This window comes from Linderina pennispora, assembly GCF_002104995.1.
Source record: "Linderina pennispora strain ATCC 12442 chromosome Unknown DL89scaffold_2, whole genome shotgun sequence".
NCBI lineage: Eukaryota > Fungi > Kickxellomycota > Kickxellomycetes > Kickxellales > Kickxellaceae > Linderina > Linderina pennispora.
This window is the reverse complement of record NW_024468250.1, coordinates 1,210,984-1,223,962: the sequence shown is the minus strand read 5'-3', so window position 1 is coordinate 1,223,962 and position 12,979 is coordinate 1,210,984. Positions and strand designations below refer to the sequence as shown.

At 53.7% G+C, this 12,979-nt stretch overlaps 5 protein-coding genes across 5 annotated transcripts; 2 read left to right on the top strand and 3 right to left on the bottom strand.

Moving 5' to 3' along the window:
- Window positions 1-291: 291 nt before the first annotated feature.
- On the bottom strand, window positions 292-4,136 carry DL89DRAFT_265300 (uncharacterized protein). Its single transcript, XM_040886605.1, has one exon. The coding sequence runs from the start codon at window positions 3,798-3,800 to the stop codon at window positions 528-530; it is 3,273 nt and encodes a 1,090-aa protein (XP_040746508.1). The 5' UTR covers window positions 3,801-4,136; the 3' UTR covers window positions 292-527.
- A 176-nt stretch (window positions 4,137-4,312) lies between these two features.
- Window positions 4,313-4,947, top strand: DL89DRAFT_265299 (uncharacterized protein). The gene has a single exon (XM_040886604.1). The coding sequence runs from the start codon at window positions 4,482-4,484 to the stop codon at window positions 4,662-4,664; it is 183 nt and encodes a 60-aa protein (XP_040746507.1). The 5' UTR covers window positions 4,313-4,481; the 3' UTR covers window positions 4,665-4,947.
- Window positions 4,948-5,627: 680 nt separating this feature from the next.
- DL89DRAFT_89153 (uncharacterized protein) lies at window positions 5,628-6,896 on the bottom strand. Its single transcript, XM_040892216.1, has one exon. It carries the CDS (start codon window positions 6,814-6,816, stop codon window positions 6,031-6,033), a length of 786 nt encoding a protein of 261 aa, XP_040746506.1. The 5' UTR covers window positions 6,817-6,896; the 3' UTR covers window positions 5,628-6,030.
- DL89DRAFT_89152 (uncharacterized protein) lies at window positions 6,897-9,308 on the bottom strand. Its single transcript, XM_040892215.1, has one exon. It carries the CDS (start codon window positions 8,810-8,812, stop codon window positions 6,977-6,979), a length of 1,836 nt encoding a protein of 611 aa, XP_040746505.1. The 5' UTR covers window positions 8,813-9,308; the 3' UTR covers window positions 6,897-6,976.
- A 2,896-nt stretch (window positions 9,309-12,204) lies between these two features.
- DL89DRAFT_89137 (uncharacterized protein) lies at window positions 12,205-12,661 on the top strand. The gene has a single exon (XM_040892214.1). The coding sequence runs from the start codon at window positions 12,287-12,289 to the stop codon at window positions 12,599-12,601; it is 315 nt and encodes a 104-aa protein (XP_040746504.1). The 5' UTR covers window positions 12,205-12,286; the 3' UTR covers window positions 12,602-12,661.
- The last annotated feature ends 318 nt before the right edge of the window (window positions 12,662-12,979 follow it).

Genomic DNA, 12,979 nt, shown 5'->3' with positions numbered 1-12,979 from the left:
ATGGAGATATCCAGTAGAGACCTGTGACCACTACAACAATAACTTGTCACCCTGGTTTCACCGGTGAGGTCAGATGCCGCACAAAACCAAAGGGAGTTTACAGAGCAAGTCACTCAAACCCGTGTTGAAGCTTAAGAGTTTTACTTGTTAACGAATTAAAAAAGGTTCTAGCGGACGGTCGGACACTTTTTGGACTATAAAATCTTATATATAGGTAAAGATAAAGATAAAGATAAAGATAAAGATGCAGAGCAGCTGCACCGTATCCACAGAGTAGGAAATTTTTAATAAGCCAGTTGTAGTATTGAAAGAGAAACAAAAAGAAACAAAAGGGAAAACAATTATGCCTTCATCCTAGAACAAGTTGTTGTGCGTTAGATAACCAGAGAAAAGGGGAAGTGGGAGGGAGGGGAATCTTGTAGAAACAAAAATCGCAACGATTTTACAAGAGTAGCATTGCGCAGGATTGCGCACCACAGCTCTAAGATGCAGCCTTCAGCAACGGGCCACTAAGACTCGTTGTCTCCTTAGAAGAGAGCAGCGGTGATGCTGGTGGCCGGGGCCGACGACTCGAAGCCAGTGGACTCATCGACGTCAGTGGTGGCCTCAGTAGTAGCCTCGGTGGTCTGCTCGTCAGAGGTAGCCTCGGAGGTAGCCTCGGAGGTCTCCTCAGCAGTAGAAGCAGCAGACTCCTCGGTGGTGGGCTCCTCAGACGAGACAACCTCCTCCGACGAAGCGGCATCAGACGAAGCGGCCTCCGACGAAGAGACAACCTCCTCCGACGAGACGACAGACTCCTCCGACGACTCAGCAGACTCCTCCGACGAAGAGACAACCTCCTCCGACGAGATGACAGACTCCTCTGATGACTCAGCGGGCTCCTCCGACGAGACACCAGACTCCTCCGACGAGACGACAGACTCCTCCGACGACTCAGTAGGCTCCTCCGACGAGGGCTCCTCCGACGACTCCTCCGAAGCCGACGGGGTCTCCGTGACAACAGTGGTCACAGTGGTCGGCTCGCAGACCGGGCACGGGGTGGTGGTGTAGGTCGTGGTGTAGGTCGTGGGCTCGCACGGGGTAGTGGTCTCCGACGACGACTCAACCGACGACGGGGTCTCCACGATGGTGGTGGTGATGGTGGTCGGCTCGCACTCCTCGCACGGGGTCGTGACGATGGTCGAGGTCACAGTGGTGGGCTCGCACGGGGTAGTGGTCTCCGACGACGACTCAACCGACGACGGGGTCTCCACGATGGTGGTGATGATGGTAGTCGGCTCGCACTCCTCACACGGGGTGGTCTCGATGGTCTTGGTGACGGTGGTCGGCTCACACGGGGTGGTGGCAGTCGTGCTGGTGGGCAGAACCTCACTCGGGGTAGTGTCGCAGACAGTGACGGTGACATCCTCCTTGCGGGTCTCGGTGACGGCCTCGGTCACGGTGACGATGACATCCTCCTCGCACGCCTCAGTCTCCTCCTGGACCTGAGTGACAGTGATAGTCTCGCTCGGCACGGTCTGGGTAACAGTGTTCAGGACGACGCTAGTCTCGCCGCCGACCAGGACCGTCTGGACGTTGGTGACGGTGGTGTCCACGACGTGGGTGACAGTCTGGGTGACAGTGTTATCCTGGACGATGGTCTCGTACACAGGGTAGTAGGCAGTCGCCTGGTTGGTGCTGAGGACAGTCTCGGTGGCAACCATCGGGACAGTGACGGTCACGTCGTTCTGGACGGTCTCGGTGGCGACGTTCTCGCAGTAGACGGTGGTCGGGACGACAACGTCAGTCGGGACAGTGACGATGTTTGTGGACTCGATGGTCTGGGAGACAGTGACGTCCTCCTCGCGGGTCTCAGTGACGGTGACCTCCTCATCGCAAACCTCCTGGATGGTGACCTCCTTGGTCTCCTCAACGACAACGTCGGAGCCAGCGACAGTGACGGTGTTGATGTCAGTCTGAGCAGGGGCGGTGTGGGTCTCCTGGTACTCGGTAACAGTGTTGTCGACAGTGACCGTGGTCGGGACAGCGTTGGTAACGGTAACAGTCTCGCCAGCAGCGCCCGGGATAGTGACGGTGGCATCCTCACCCTCGCAGGTCTCGGTCACGGCCTCGGTCACGGTGACATCGGCAGCCGGGACGGTGTTCTCGACAGTGACAGTAACAGTCTGCTCGGCGCCACCAGTGGTCTGGGCGACGGTCTCAGTGACGTAGTTGGTGAGCTCGCTCTCGTTGGTAACAACAACAGTGGTGGTTGTGCCAACAGTCTCGGTCTGGGTGGGGCAGATGTCAGAGCCCGGGACGGTCTCAGTGACGTACTCGGTGGTGCAGTCCTCGATCGAGACGAGAACCTCGGCACTGATGGTCTCAGTAACGACGGCACCCTCACCCGACTTGACAATGGTCTCAGTGACAGTCGAGTCCTTGCCGCTGGCAGTGACGGTCTCAACGACGTCATTGGTGACGGTCTCAACACAGTCAGCGTCGGTCACGGTGACAACCTCAGCGGGGCAGGTAGTCTCGGACGAAGACTCAATCGACGACGGGACCTCGGTGGTCGGGGTCACGGTGTAAACAGTGGTGACGGTAGTCGGCTCGCACTCATGGCACGGGGTCGTGACAACAGTCTCAGTGACGGTGGTGGGCTCGCACGGGGTGGTGGTCTCCGAGATGGACTCGACCGACGACGGGACCTCGGTGGTCGGGGTCACGGTGTAGACAGTAGTGACGGTAGTCGGCTCGCACTCATGGCACGGAGTCGTGACAACAGTCTCAGTGACGGTAGTAGGCTCGCACGGGGTGGTGGACTCGACCTCAGTAGTCGGGGTCACGGTGTAGACAGTGGTGACGGTAGTCGGCTCGCATTCGTCGCACGGGGTCGTGACAACAGTCTCGGTGACGGTGGTGGGCTCGCACGGGGTGGTGGTCTCCGAGGTGGACTCGACCGACGACGGGACCTCGGTGGTCGGGGTCACAGTGTAGACAGTGGTGACGGTAGTCGGCTCGCACTCATGGCACGGGGTCGTGACAATGGTCTCAGTGACGGTGGTGGGCTCGCACGGGGTGGTCTCGGTGACGGTCTCAACATCGGTGCTGCAGTCACCGTGGCACTCGTCGGCAGACGAGGACTCTTCTGTAGAAGACTCCTCAGTAGTCGAGCAGTCGGTGGTGGTGCTCTCGCATGAGGTTGTATCCTCAGAGATCTCCTCAGAAGTGGCCTCGGTAGTCTCGTCCGAAGTAGCCTCAGAAGTGGCCTCGGTGGTCTCCTCAGAGATCTCCTCAGAGGTCTCCTCAGAGGTCTCCTCCGAAGTGGCCTCAGACGAAGTGGCCTCGGTAGTCTCCTCAGAAGTAGCCTCAGACGAAGTGGCCTCGGTAGCCTCCTCAGAAGTAGACTCAGAAGTGACCTCCGTGGTCTCCTCAGAAGTGACCTCGGTAGTCTCTTCGGTGGTAGCCTCAGTGGTCTCCTCAGTGGTGGCCTCGGTGGTCTCCTCAGTGGTGGCCTCGGTGGTCTCCTCAGTAGTCGACTCGGTGGTCTCTTCGGTGGTAGCCTCGGTAGTCTCCTCAGTGGTCTCCTCAGTGGTCTCCTCAGTGGTGGCCTCGGTGGTGGCCTCGGTGGTCTCCTCGAGAGAAGATAGGGTCGGGACAACAGACGAAACCGAAGTGGTCTCCGCGACAGAGGAAGTCGGAGTGACGCTGGTAGCCGGGACAGAGGTGGACTCAACGGCATCCGTGTTGGACTCGTAGGTGCTGGCGTGAACCGCGGCCGAGAGGGCGATGATAGAAAGAATCGAAGCGCGAACCATTTTTACTCTGGATAAATTAAGTCAAAATGCAGGGCAGGGAGGGGTCTTTTATGTTTCAAGGGGGGATGATCTTCTGGATTCGGGATTGGAAATCGATCGAAATTGGCCAAAAGATGCTGAAAACAATCAAAAAGATGTCGGATATAAGGTAAGCTTATAAGGGGTAGGAGATATGAGGGGAATAAAGGTTAAGGTGGGAGGAGAAATAAGGTGTAAGGAAAAAGAAAGGGAAAGAAGAAAGGTGAAGTTTGCTTTTCTTTGAGTCCTTGGGGTTTTATAAAGCGAGGTCTTGTATAACAACAAGCAGAGCAGAGAGAAAGTTGTGCTGTACCAAACAAGAAAGAAAAAATTCACTAGAGGAAAAAGACCACCTCGAGCGTCAAAATCCACGGCCGTTTTATAATCGCCCCCAAATGGCGGCAGGTCCACACAGAACGCAGCATATCCGCACACATTCGAACTGCCCACCCACCGCCGGCTCTCTCCTCCTCTCACCCCCACACCGCCCGATCCGGCACTCTGTCGCGGGCATCAGCCAATGTGGTCCACAGAAAGCGTTGCCCAGAGGAACACAAGGCGGCCTGCTTTGGGAATGATGGGCGCATTGCGTGAGGCAAGGTGCTGAAGCTATATTTGCATCGTTAGAGCTGAACCCGTTGTGCGACCACAGAGCGCTGCTCCATGAATCCTCAACCCCTGCTGCGTGCTGCTGCTTGTTCTCCTCTGTCTACCGCCGCTCGGCTCTTACGAGAGCGCTCCTCCCACCCACTCGCTCCACTCTTTGTGCTGCCCATCACCTTTTTCGTATCCCCAGTGCGCACAACCGGCGGTTTGTGTAGCGGGCTGGCAAATGCGTTCGAATGACGCTTTTTCTCACTCTTGCGCTTCTCCTTTGCATCTCCTCAGCCAAACACAGCGAGTGGCGAGACCACTTTTTGCGCCAAACACTGATCCGCTCCATGTAGCACAGCATCTCTTGACACAGTAACGTCCCGTCCAATGTCGACTGTGTTCCTAGAATAGACCAAGCAGCGCTGGGCGCGGCGCAGCTGCCCATCCCACACTCTTTTATTCTTACGCCCTGGTAGCGTTCCCCAATGTGTGCTGCCAGAATCTTCTCAATCCCGCACTCTTGCCTGCGAAAATGGCGGCGGATGTTGGTGGTAGCGGATGTGGGCGTGGGCGTTGTCGTCGCCGTCGTCGTCGTCAATGGTGGGCAATGAAGGCACCCTAATCATTTTTGTGCCTCTGACCATTCCTGCGTCCTCATTGACACAAGCTGGTGCAGGATCGACTGAGCGGCATTGTACCGGGATCTAACTGAGGAGCTAAATATAACCCGTAGCCTCCGGTATTCCACGGGTTGCGCCGGACTGATGCGCGGTGACGATGTGCAGCTGCTGCTGCTGCCCCGCGCATTGACTGGCAGACTGGCAGATTGGCACTACGAGACACCTTGCGGAAATAGTTCGCCCTCAAAAGAATAATCTCAGCCTATTCTGTGTGTCTGTGTGGGATTGCGGGCACTCAAAGAGCCTGCAGTTCGCTTCAAGACGCTTCGTTTGCGGTAGCCCGCCGGCTGCAGGGGGAGAGGAGACATGGGTGTCAGCAGCAGCATAGGACACTTCAACCTACCTGCCCATGCGCTTCTGTCGCCTGACGACCGATGAACAGAAAGGAGCTGTGTCGGTGCCCTTCGGAAGAACAAACGCCCGCCACTGGCTGCAAGCCGTTTGGGATACCACGGAGCGCCGAAGGCCAGGGAGGGGGTGCAGTTTCCTGGACTCGCTACCCTCCAGATGTTGCTGTGATATCTGTTATGAATACCTCAGCCGCATTGGTGATGTAAATGCAGTTTGTCTCTGGGCCCTTCAGGAATTGGCAACGAAGAGCAAGATCCTTTGTTTGTAGGCACAGACGGCAGGGACAGCAGGAATGGCAAAGGTTAAAAACAGCCAGCAGGCTGTTGAAATATCGTACGACATTTGTGCCAAGCAGCAGCTTCCGTTGATGCTGCTGCTCAGCGGCACTTTTTGAATGAATGACCCTTCAAGATACGGCAAGTTAATAGCAATAATCAACAAGGTTTGCTCATGGCTGCCTGGATATGCAGAAGCCGGTGCTCATGCACATATTGGCAAGTCCGCCAGTCCGCCAGTCAACCAAAGCGCTTGCTGTTCACGATCGCAATATATTTAAGGCCACTGAAAGCGGCTATACCAGCTAGCAACTAATCAGGCCGACTACCTGCCTGATCCCTCTCGTGCCTGCTTCCATCTCTCCGATACTGCTCCATTTGCTCTCTACGCTTGGTCTCGCGCTTCTTGGTGCGCTCCTCGGTCGGCCGGAACTTGGATTTGATTATCCGTCTGATAGCCTCCTGCGAGACATGAAACTGGTCCGACAGCTTCCTAACGGTCCATTCGTTTGGGAACTCTGCATTCAGCAGCCTGATCTTCTCCATGCTCGAGGTTGCCAGCTTCTTTGTTGGTCCCCATGCTCCATCGCCTTCTTCCTCGACCTTTTTGATCCTCCATTCAATTTTCCGCCGCTGCCAGCCATCCAGGTCCCTGTCCTTTGCGCGCGCACGCAGCCGCTGCAGCCGCTCTCCGCTCTGCTCCCACTTGAGCTTATCTATAAGGGTTTTGGGCGTCAGCGTCGTTTCTGACTCGATACCCTCTTCTTTCGTTGCTTTCGCGCTCGTGCTGGTCTTGTCGATCTTGACAAACCCAGATGTGCGATCATTTGGCGTGCCAGCTGTTCTCGCATTGTGTACTTTGAACGGCCGGGCAGACCGACGGGTTTTTGCAGTGGAGTTATCCTCCTTTAACCGCTGCTGCAGCCAGCCTGTGCTGCTCTGTCCCTGCAAGTCTGTGTCAGGATCGGTCAGAATCGATCTGATCGGTTTGCTCACGCCTGACACTGGTTTATCGGATCTGTTAGCCCCTACTGTCGATAGCAGACGGGTGCAAGCCATAGGCGGAACCCTACACCGAACTGATGCCGCGCGCAGCATGACGAATATCACTATTGTAAATGTAATGCAAGAAAAATACGTCTGAAAGCTCAAGAGCAAAACACGCTACCGCTTGGCCACTCGAAAAAGAAAAAGCTGACAGCAAGCTGCATTAGATGAAATAATCGGTAAATACAAATCACCGTGTAATTAGCCAGATTTAGACTGGCGACGCAGCAGTCACCGAATCGGCCGCTCGCCGGAGCTTATCGCGCGGTGCAATCAGGATATCCTCAAACGGGTCCTCCTGCTTGACATCGACAAAGCCTTTGGTCTTCAGGACCAGCAGCTCAAAGAAGAGCTTGACTGCATCTGACCGCTGCGCGCCCTTGCTCACATTTAGGTACGACAGCGACTTCTGGCTTTCAGCGACGCTGTCAGCCATCGGGATATTGGCCTTGCGGCACTCGCTGTCAATGAGATGGATGGCGCGGATTGTGTTTTTGCTGTATCCGGATTCCAGTGCGCCCGACGCGCTGGACGTGGCAGCAGGCTCCTCCTCGTGGTCTTGGGCTGCCAGAGCCTCAAGCTGAGTGGCCTGCATTGACAGATCCTCATCACGCACCGGCAGGTCCTCAGCAAACAGACGCACACCATCACCCTGCTGCTCGTCGGCCAGACGCAGGAACGACTCCTCTTCAAGGCGCTCCAGCTGCTCGATCGACTTTCCCCCCAGCAGAGCATTCTGCTCGTCGAGCTGGCCTGCGGCACTGGCAAGACCCTCGGCCATGCCCGCATCAAAGTCCATGTCCTCGACGTCGTCCAGTCTAAAGTCTTCGCCTTCCACAGCACCAATATCGGCGCCGCCAACAAAGCTAGGCACCTCCTGTTCGAACGGATCCATTCCTGTGCGCTCAAAGAGCGAATCAAATGGCGAAGCACCAGCGCCAGAAAGGAACCGCGACGCGACAGCAGCAGAGCTCAGAGCATCGAGGCGCGGCGCCCGAGTGGATGGCAGATACGTCGGCACACGAACAATATCACTAGCATCGTTCAGGTGGCTGCGGATTTCGTCAGGCGACAGCGACGTGGCCTCGTTGGTGACCAAGTCAGACATGTTCAGTCTCCGACGCTTGGCCTGGCGCTCGGCGGCATCCCTGTTTGCCGCTGCCAGCACAGCAGCCTCTGCCTCCTGTAGCGCAACCTCCTGAGTGCTGGGCACCATCGACGAGTCAGGGCCCAGCGAGATGTCTAGGCCATCGTCACCAAACCGCAGGATATCACCGTTGAAATCACCGTTGAAATCACCGTTGAGGTCCTCGCGCGAAATATCTCCTGGCAGCAACGGCTCGCCGTCCTTTCCGACCAGCGATAGGCCCTCAGGGCGGATCATGCTATCATCGAGTCCCTGCATCGCGTCACGGCCCATCTCAGGCTCAAGCATGCTGGCGTCGCCCTGGGGACCAGGTGACAGAATGAAGTCCTCATCGAGGTCAAGCTTAAAGTCGTTGTCGTGGCCGAGCAGGTCCTCCTCACCCATATCCATTGCCTCGACCCCTCGTGCCACCGCCGATACATCGAACGACTGCTCCGCCAGCGTGATATCCTGGATACGGGACGTATTCATTGCCGCCGCAGCCATCTCAACCTCAAGCGCGCTGTCGCCAAACACACGCGACGATGGCGGTAGTAGGATGTCAAATTCGGTCAGAGCCTCGGGAAGCGTAATCGATGTGTGTGTGGCAACCACTGAGTCTGATGTGATGTCAGCAGCGCCAGGACGGAATGCCAGCTTGATGCGGATCAGCGCCTCATTGCAGTCTTCGAGCAGATAACGCGCCTTGCGCGCGTAGATGCGGGAGACGCCGAGCAGCAGCTGGCCAGAGAGACGCAGTGCCAGCGGCGGCCCATGCTCATGTCCAACTATGGCGTTAGCCGACTGCGGGATGCTGGTTTGCAGCAGCTGCGCCTTGGTAAGCTTGCGCTCAAGATGCGAGGCGAGCCAGACTTTGGCCAGCGGACCCTTCTTTGACAGGATAGCCTCGGCGTAAAACATGGCTCCGAGAAGAAAGTGAGTATTTTACAATATGATAAATTTTTGTTGTCGATGTGGGAAATAGAGCTAGATAGCCAGCAGACGCAATAAGAAGAGAAGATGCGAGCCTGAACTCTGGCAGCAAGCTTTTTTTTTTCCAATTTGTTTTTCCTTGCAATTCGCGTTGCTAAAGAGCGGGGATAATCGAACGCGTCGCTGGTAGCGAACCTGCCTACGCGTGATTGGCTGTGCTGGCCAGAGCCCTTGATCAAGAGGGGTGCTGATCAAATACTGCTAATTGCAAACCCAGCACGATGTGGCTGGAGGCAACATGTAGACAGGGGCGGTAGATCACATAGTCCGAGCCCGCATACTTGTTCTCGCAGATGCCCAGATACAAAAGGAATAAAGTTCAACTCAGGTCCAGATATTGGATGAGCGCGGTGACAGGATAAAGACACAAGAGTGGGCAGAGATGCAGGCGGGAAAGGAGTTGCGGCAAGGACAACGGCATCGTGCACCCTGGTGTTCCTACCACCGCTGCTATAAGAGCAGGCTTTAATTAAGGTCACATGACGCTTTTCCTTTTGAGCAGCATAAGCTGCAGCAGTCGGACATGCAATTTATTCGCCTCGATGCAATGTGCCGGCATGCGTTTGTTTAGGAACAAGCGAGGACAGACATAGGTATGCGCGGATTAAGGGCAATTGTGTTTCTGACGGGGCAGGCGAAGCCAATCCTGGCAGTGCCTGGGATGGAGTGTAGATAACATACATAATCGGCATGCATGCGTGTGCGCAAAATAGATTTGATGTTCACAAGCCAGCCCCCGGTCACCCTCCGCCAAGCACGAGACGGAGGAGAGAAGGACATTCTACCGGGCCAAGACACCAGCTGCTAGATTTTCTGTTCCCATCGAGAGCACGCTCGCCAGACCCCTGCACATCCAGTACTCTTGTCACGTCTGTCGGCCAGCAGGCAGTTGGTTTGGGCTCCATGTGGGGTGAGGTGGAATGCTCTTAGTGAAAGTGATAGGTGTCGCAAGAGCAAACAAAACATTCATCGAGGAACGACCAAAAACACTATATGGATACCATCTACATTATCCAAACTGCACCTCTCTGCACTTCTGTCCCTGTTCTATCCATGTACGCTCATGTGTTATCTATAGGAATCTGCTATTACGAATGGCTGTTCATTTTTTCTCTTGTGCAAAAATTTTGGACGATGCCAGTACCCGTTCAAACTTGCTCAGGTGAATAGGAGCACATTGGTCTTTGTTGGGGATGTTTGGCAGGAACGTGAGCCATGTGCAAAGGGGGTGGGTAGGTAGTATTTATTTTTGTTGACAACAGCTGTTCAAGCCATCGATTTTTCCATTTGCTGCTTGCACCTGAAAGATCCTGCTCCTGCAAGCATCGTGCAATTGTTTACAAAAAAACATTTGCACCTGCCTTGCAAATGGGGACAGAGTATCCTCAAATGGCAGTGTGGAAATCCCCTTGGGCGTGTTGTATGCCGATGCCCTCTGATTGCATATGTAAGGTGCAAGGTAGCTGAAACAGGCTTGGAGCATGATTTTCTACCTTCCCTCCATACCCGCACCACTATTGTCCGTCTTTGCTCATGCCATCACCAAAACCTGTTTCTGGCCTACCTGCAAGAAAACTCGCTGCACAAAAAGTTGCCGAGAGGAAATGGCATCCCATGCAACAGCCCATCTAAGATTCGTTTTACACCGGCACCCTGTGTTGTTTCTGGCATGCTATATAGGGATAATGTATTTATATATTGTCTAAAGCGAAATTCTATGAAGATAATAATACACGGAATGAAGAGAGTTGGACTGGGTGTGTGATGCAAGGGCTCGTCGCTTGCGTTAATTGTATCGTGACGCTGGCATAGTGAGAAAAAAGAAATTGTGTGTGCGTGACATGGGGGTGTGTCAATATAAATAACCAGCTCTATAGGTCGCACAAAAGTGAATCATGCATCTAGTCAATAGTGCATGTGGTCTATATTTGACTGCGGTGTAGACGGTATATATACGATACTACCACCCCGGTAGTCCTTTGTTAACCCGTGTCTGAATCGGATTCTACATCGAAAATGGGCAGTGGTGAGTGGCGGTACAGGGCAGTATAAGGAGCACAGGTGCTAATAATCGACATGACTAACTGATTTGTGGAATGTATGTAGGTCGAGCTGTTAGTACTGAAAAGTCAACAATGGTGGTATGCAAGGGATGCGAGGGAAGATGATGCTAGAATTGAACCCCCAACACACGGGCTAGAGAAGAAAGAAAAAGAAACTGAGTGCAGAAGAGAATAGCTATTTGTTGAACTAGTACCGTGAGACACAGTGCGCCGGGCAGTCGGGTAGTTATATATGCTTCTTTGTTTATTCTTTCCAACCAGTCCAGCTGCCTTACCCGCTTGCCCAGCTGCTCCTTTTTGCACGCTTCTCTAGGACACAAAAGCAAGAAAGAATGAATAAGGAGATCTTGTAAATTGATGATTCTTTGTGGTTTCTTTGATATGAATGAATGTGGGGAAACAGGAAACGGTGTCAACGTGGCTGTATATGTGCGAGGAATAGGCAAGGCCAAAGCTGGGGAAGATGAGGAAAAGCGCATGATAAAGGCCAGTTCGCGCTTACCGACTTCCCAAATACCTTTTGCGGTCCATAGCCACAGATGCAGCCTATTGAATATCAAGCACGGCAACAGCGATAATCGATAATTATATCGTTTATTGACCCTTATAATGGCACCGACGATCCTCTATAATACGCCCACCTTCCGCTCGGTCCATTGGTCTATCAAACGAAAGTCCCATTGGGGTGTGTGAATACAGCCGCTTGTTCTTAATTTCTGCTAGGGCTGGCAAAAGCAGAGAGCTCTTTTCTCGATGGCACCAGCCTGAAATAAGTTCCTGGACATTTGAACCTTGTGCACAGAGTGCATTGACACCCGCCATTCTCTTATTCGCATAATAAGGTTCTAATTTTAGTGTCCGACTCTACGTGCCGTGGCTCTTTTTTCCTGGCGAGGATGAGTGAATAGGTGTCTGATGATGATAGGGGTTCAAAGGCGTTTTCTGCATCCCTTGCTTTTCCGACATCAATTTTTGCAGTGTGGTGGGGTATTGATTTACATGTCAATTGCCTTTTCAGGCAAGCTGTTCTCAAGAACACCCGTTTATTACCGTAAACGCATCACCAGGCCCGGAGGCACAAAAACTGGTTACGGACAGCGGCTGTTACTGGTGCGCAGCACTGCCAGCCCATGCTCGAGCTTGTCAGCAAGAAGTATTGCAGGCCACGGGCTGTGAGAGTGCCAAAAGGTGGTTTGTTGGTCCAACAGACCAATGCTGCTCTTCCCCTTTGGCGTTTGTTTTGCTGTGGACATTATTGTTGTTAATTTTGTGTTCATTGTATTCCTTTGTCTCTTTCCTTGGCAGCAAGGCCTTTCTACCCCTGAGGCAAAGAAGTGCCATGCTTTCTTTGCAGTGCAGTAAGAAATGCTGTGGATATTGTACCGTGGTCGCGATACTGATTAGCCACACCAGGCACTCTACAAGTAGCGTTCACTGCCTTGTACAAAGATTAAGAGAGAATTGGCATGATATATATGTATATGGGGTTGGCACGGCAATGGAGATGGGATTGCCTGGTTCTATTCTGTTATTGTGGATTTGGTTGAGGCATTGCCACTGCCCTTGCTATTGGCAATTGGAGAGAAGGAATCCGATCCTAAGGATATCTGAATATTCAAGCTGCGAGCACATTGTCCAGGGTGTTCACAAATAGACATATTCCAACAAGAGCATGGGTGTACAGACACAAAAGACTGAATAGCGCGTATAGACTATTGGCAACCACCAATTGTATAATACGTATCTGGAAATAAGGGATGGTCCGGCAACAAGCGCTAGAACACGGCTTGTGGTGACCCGAACGGAGTTTCTGTACCTGAATAGCCAGAACGAAAAAGGGGAGCAAGCAGATCCGAGCGCAAACAATGATGGTTCCCGTCTGACCATTTTATGTGTGCATACTGAGCTTGTCCGGCTGTATTCCACTTGTTGACCGCCACCAATCGTTGCCCCTCGCCATGATGGCACTGGGCATACATACCGCGAATGGGTCCTGCCAGAGAAATGGGATGGGATGCAGCATGCTACCGCG

Bases quoted from the DNA above. Each gene is read 5' to 3' on its own strand.
- DL89DRAFT_89137 (XM_040892214.1), top strand. From the start codon at position 12,287: ATGCTTTCTTTGCAGTGCAGTAAGAAATGCTGTGGATATTGTACCGTG.
- DL89DRAFT_89153 (XM_040892216.1), bottom strand. From the start codon at position 6,816: ATGCTGCGCGCGGCATCAGTTCGGTGTAGGGTTCCGCCTATGGCTTGC.
- DL89DRAFT_265299 (XM_040886604.1), top strand. From the start codon at position 4,482: ATGAATCCTCAACCCCTGCTGCGTGCTGCTGCTTGTTCTCCTCTGTCT.
- DL89DRAFT_89152 (XM_040892215.1), bottom strand. From the start codon at position 8,812: ATGTTTTACGCCGAGGCTATCCTGTCAAAGAAGGGTCCGCTGGCCAAA.
- DL89DRAFT_265300 (XM_040886605.1), bottom strand. From the start codon at position 3,800: ATGGTTCGCGCTTCGATTCTTTCTATCATCGCCCTCTCGGCCGCGGTT.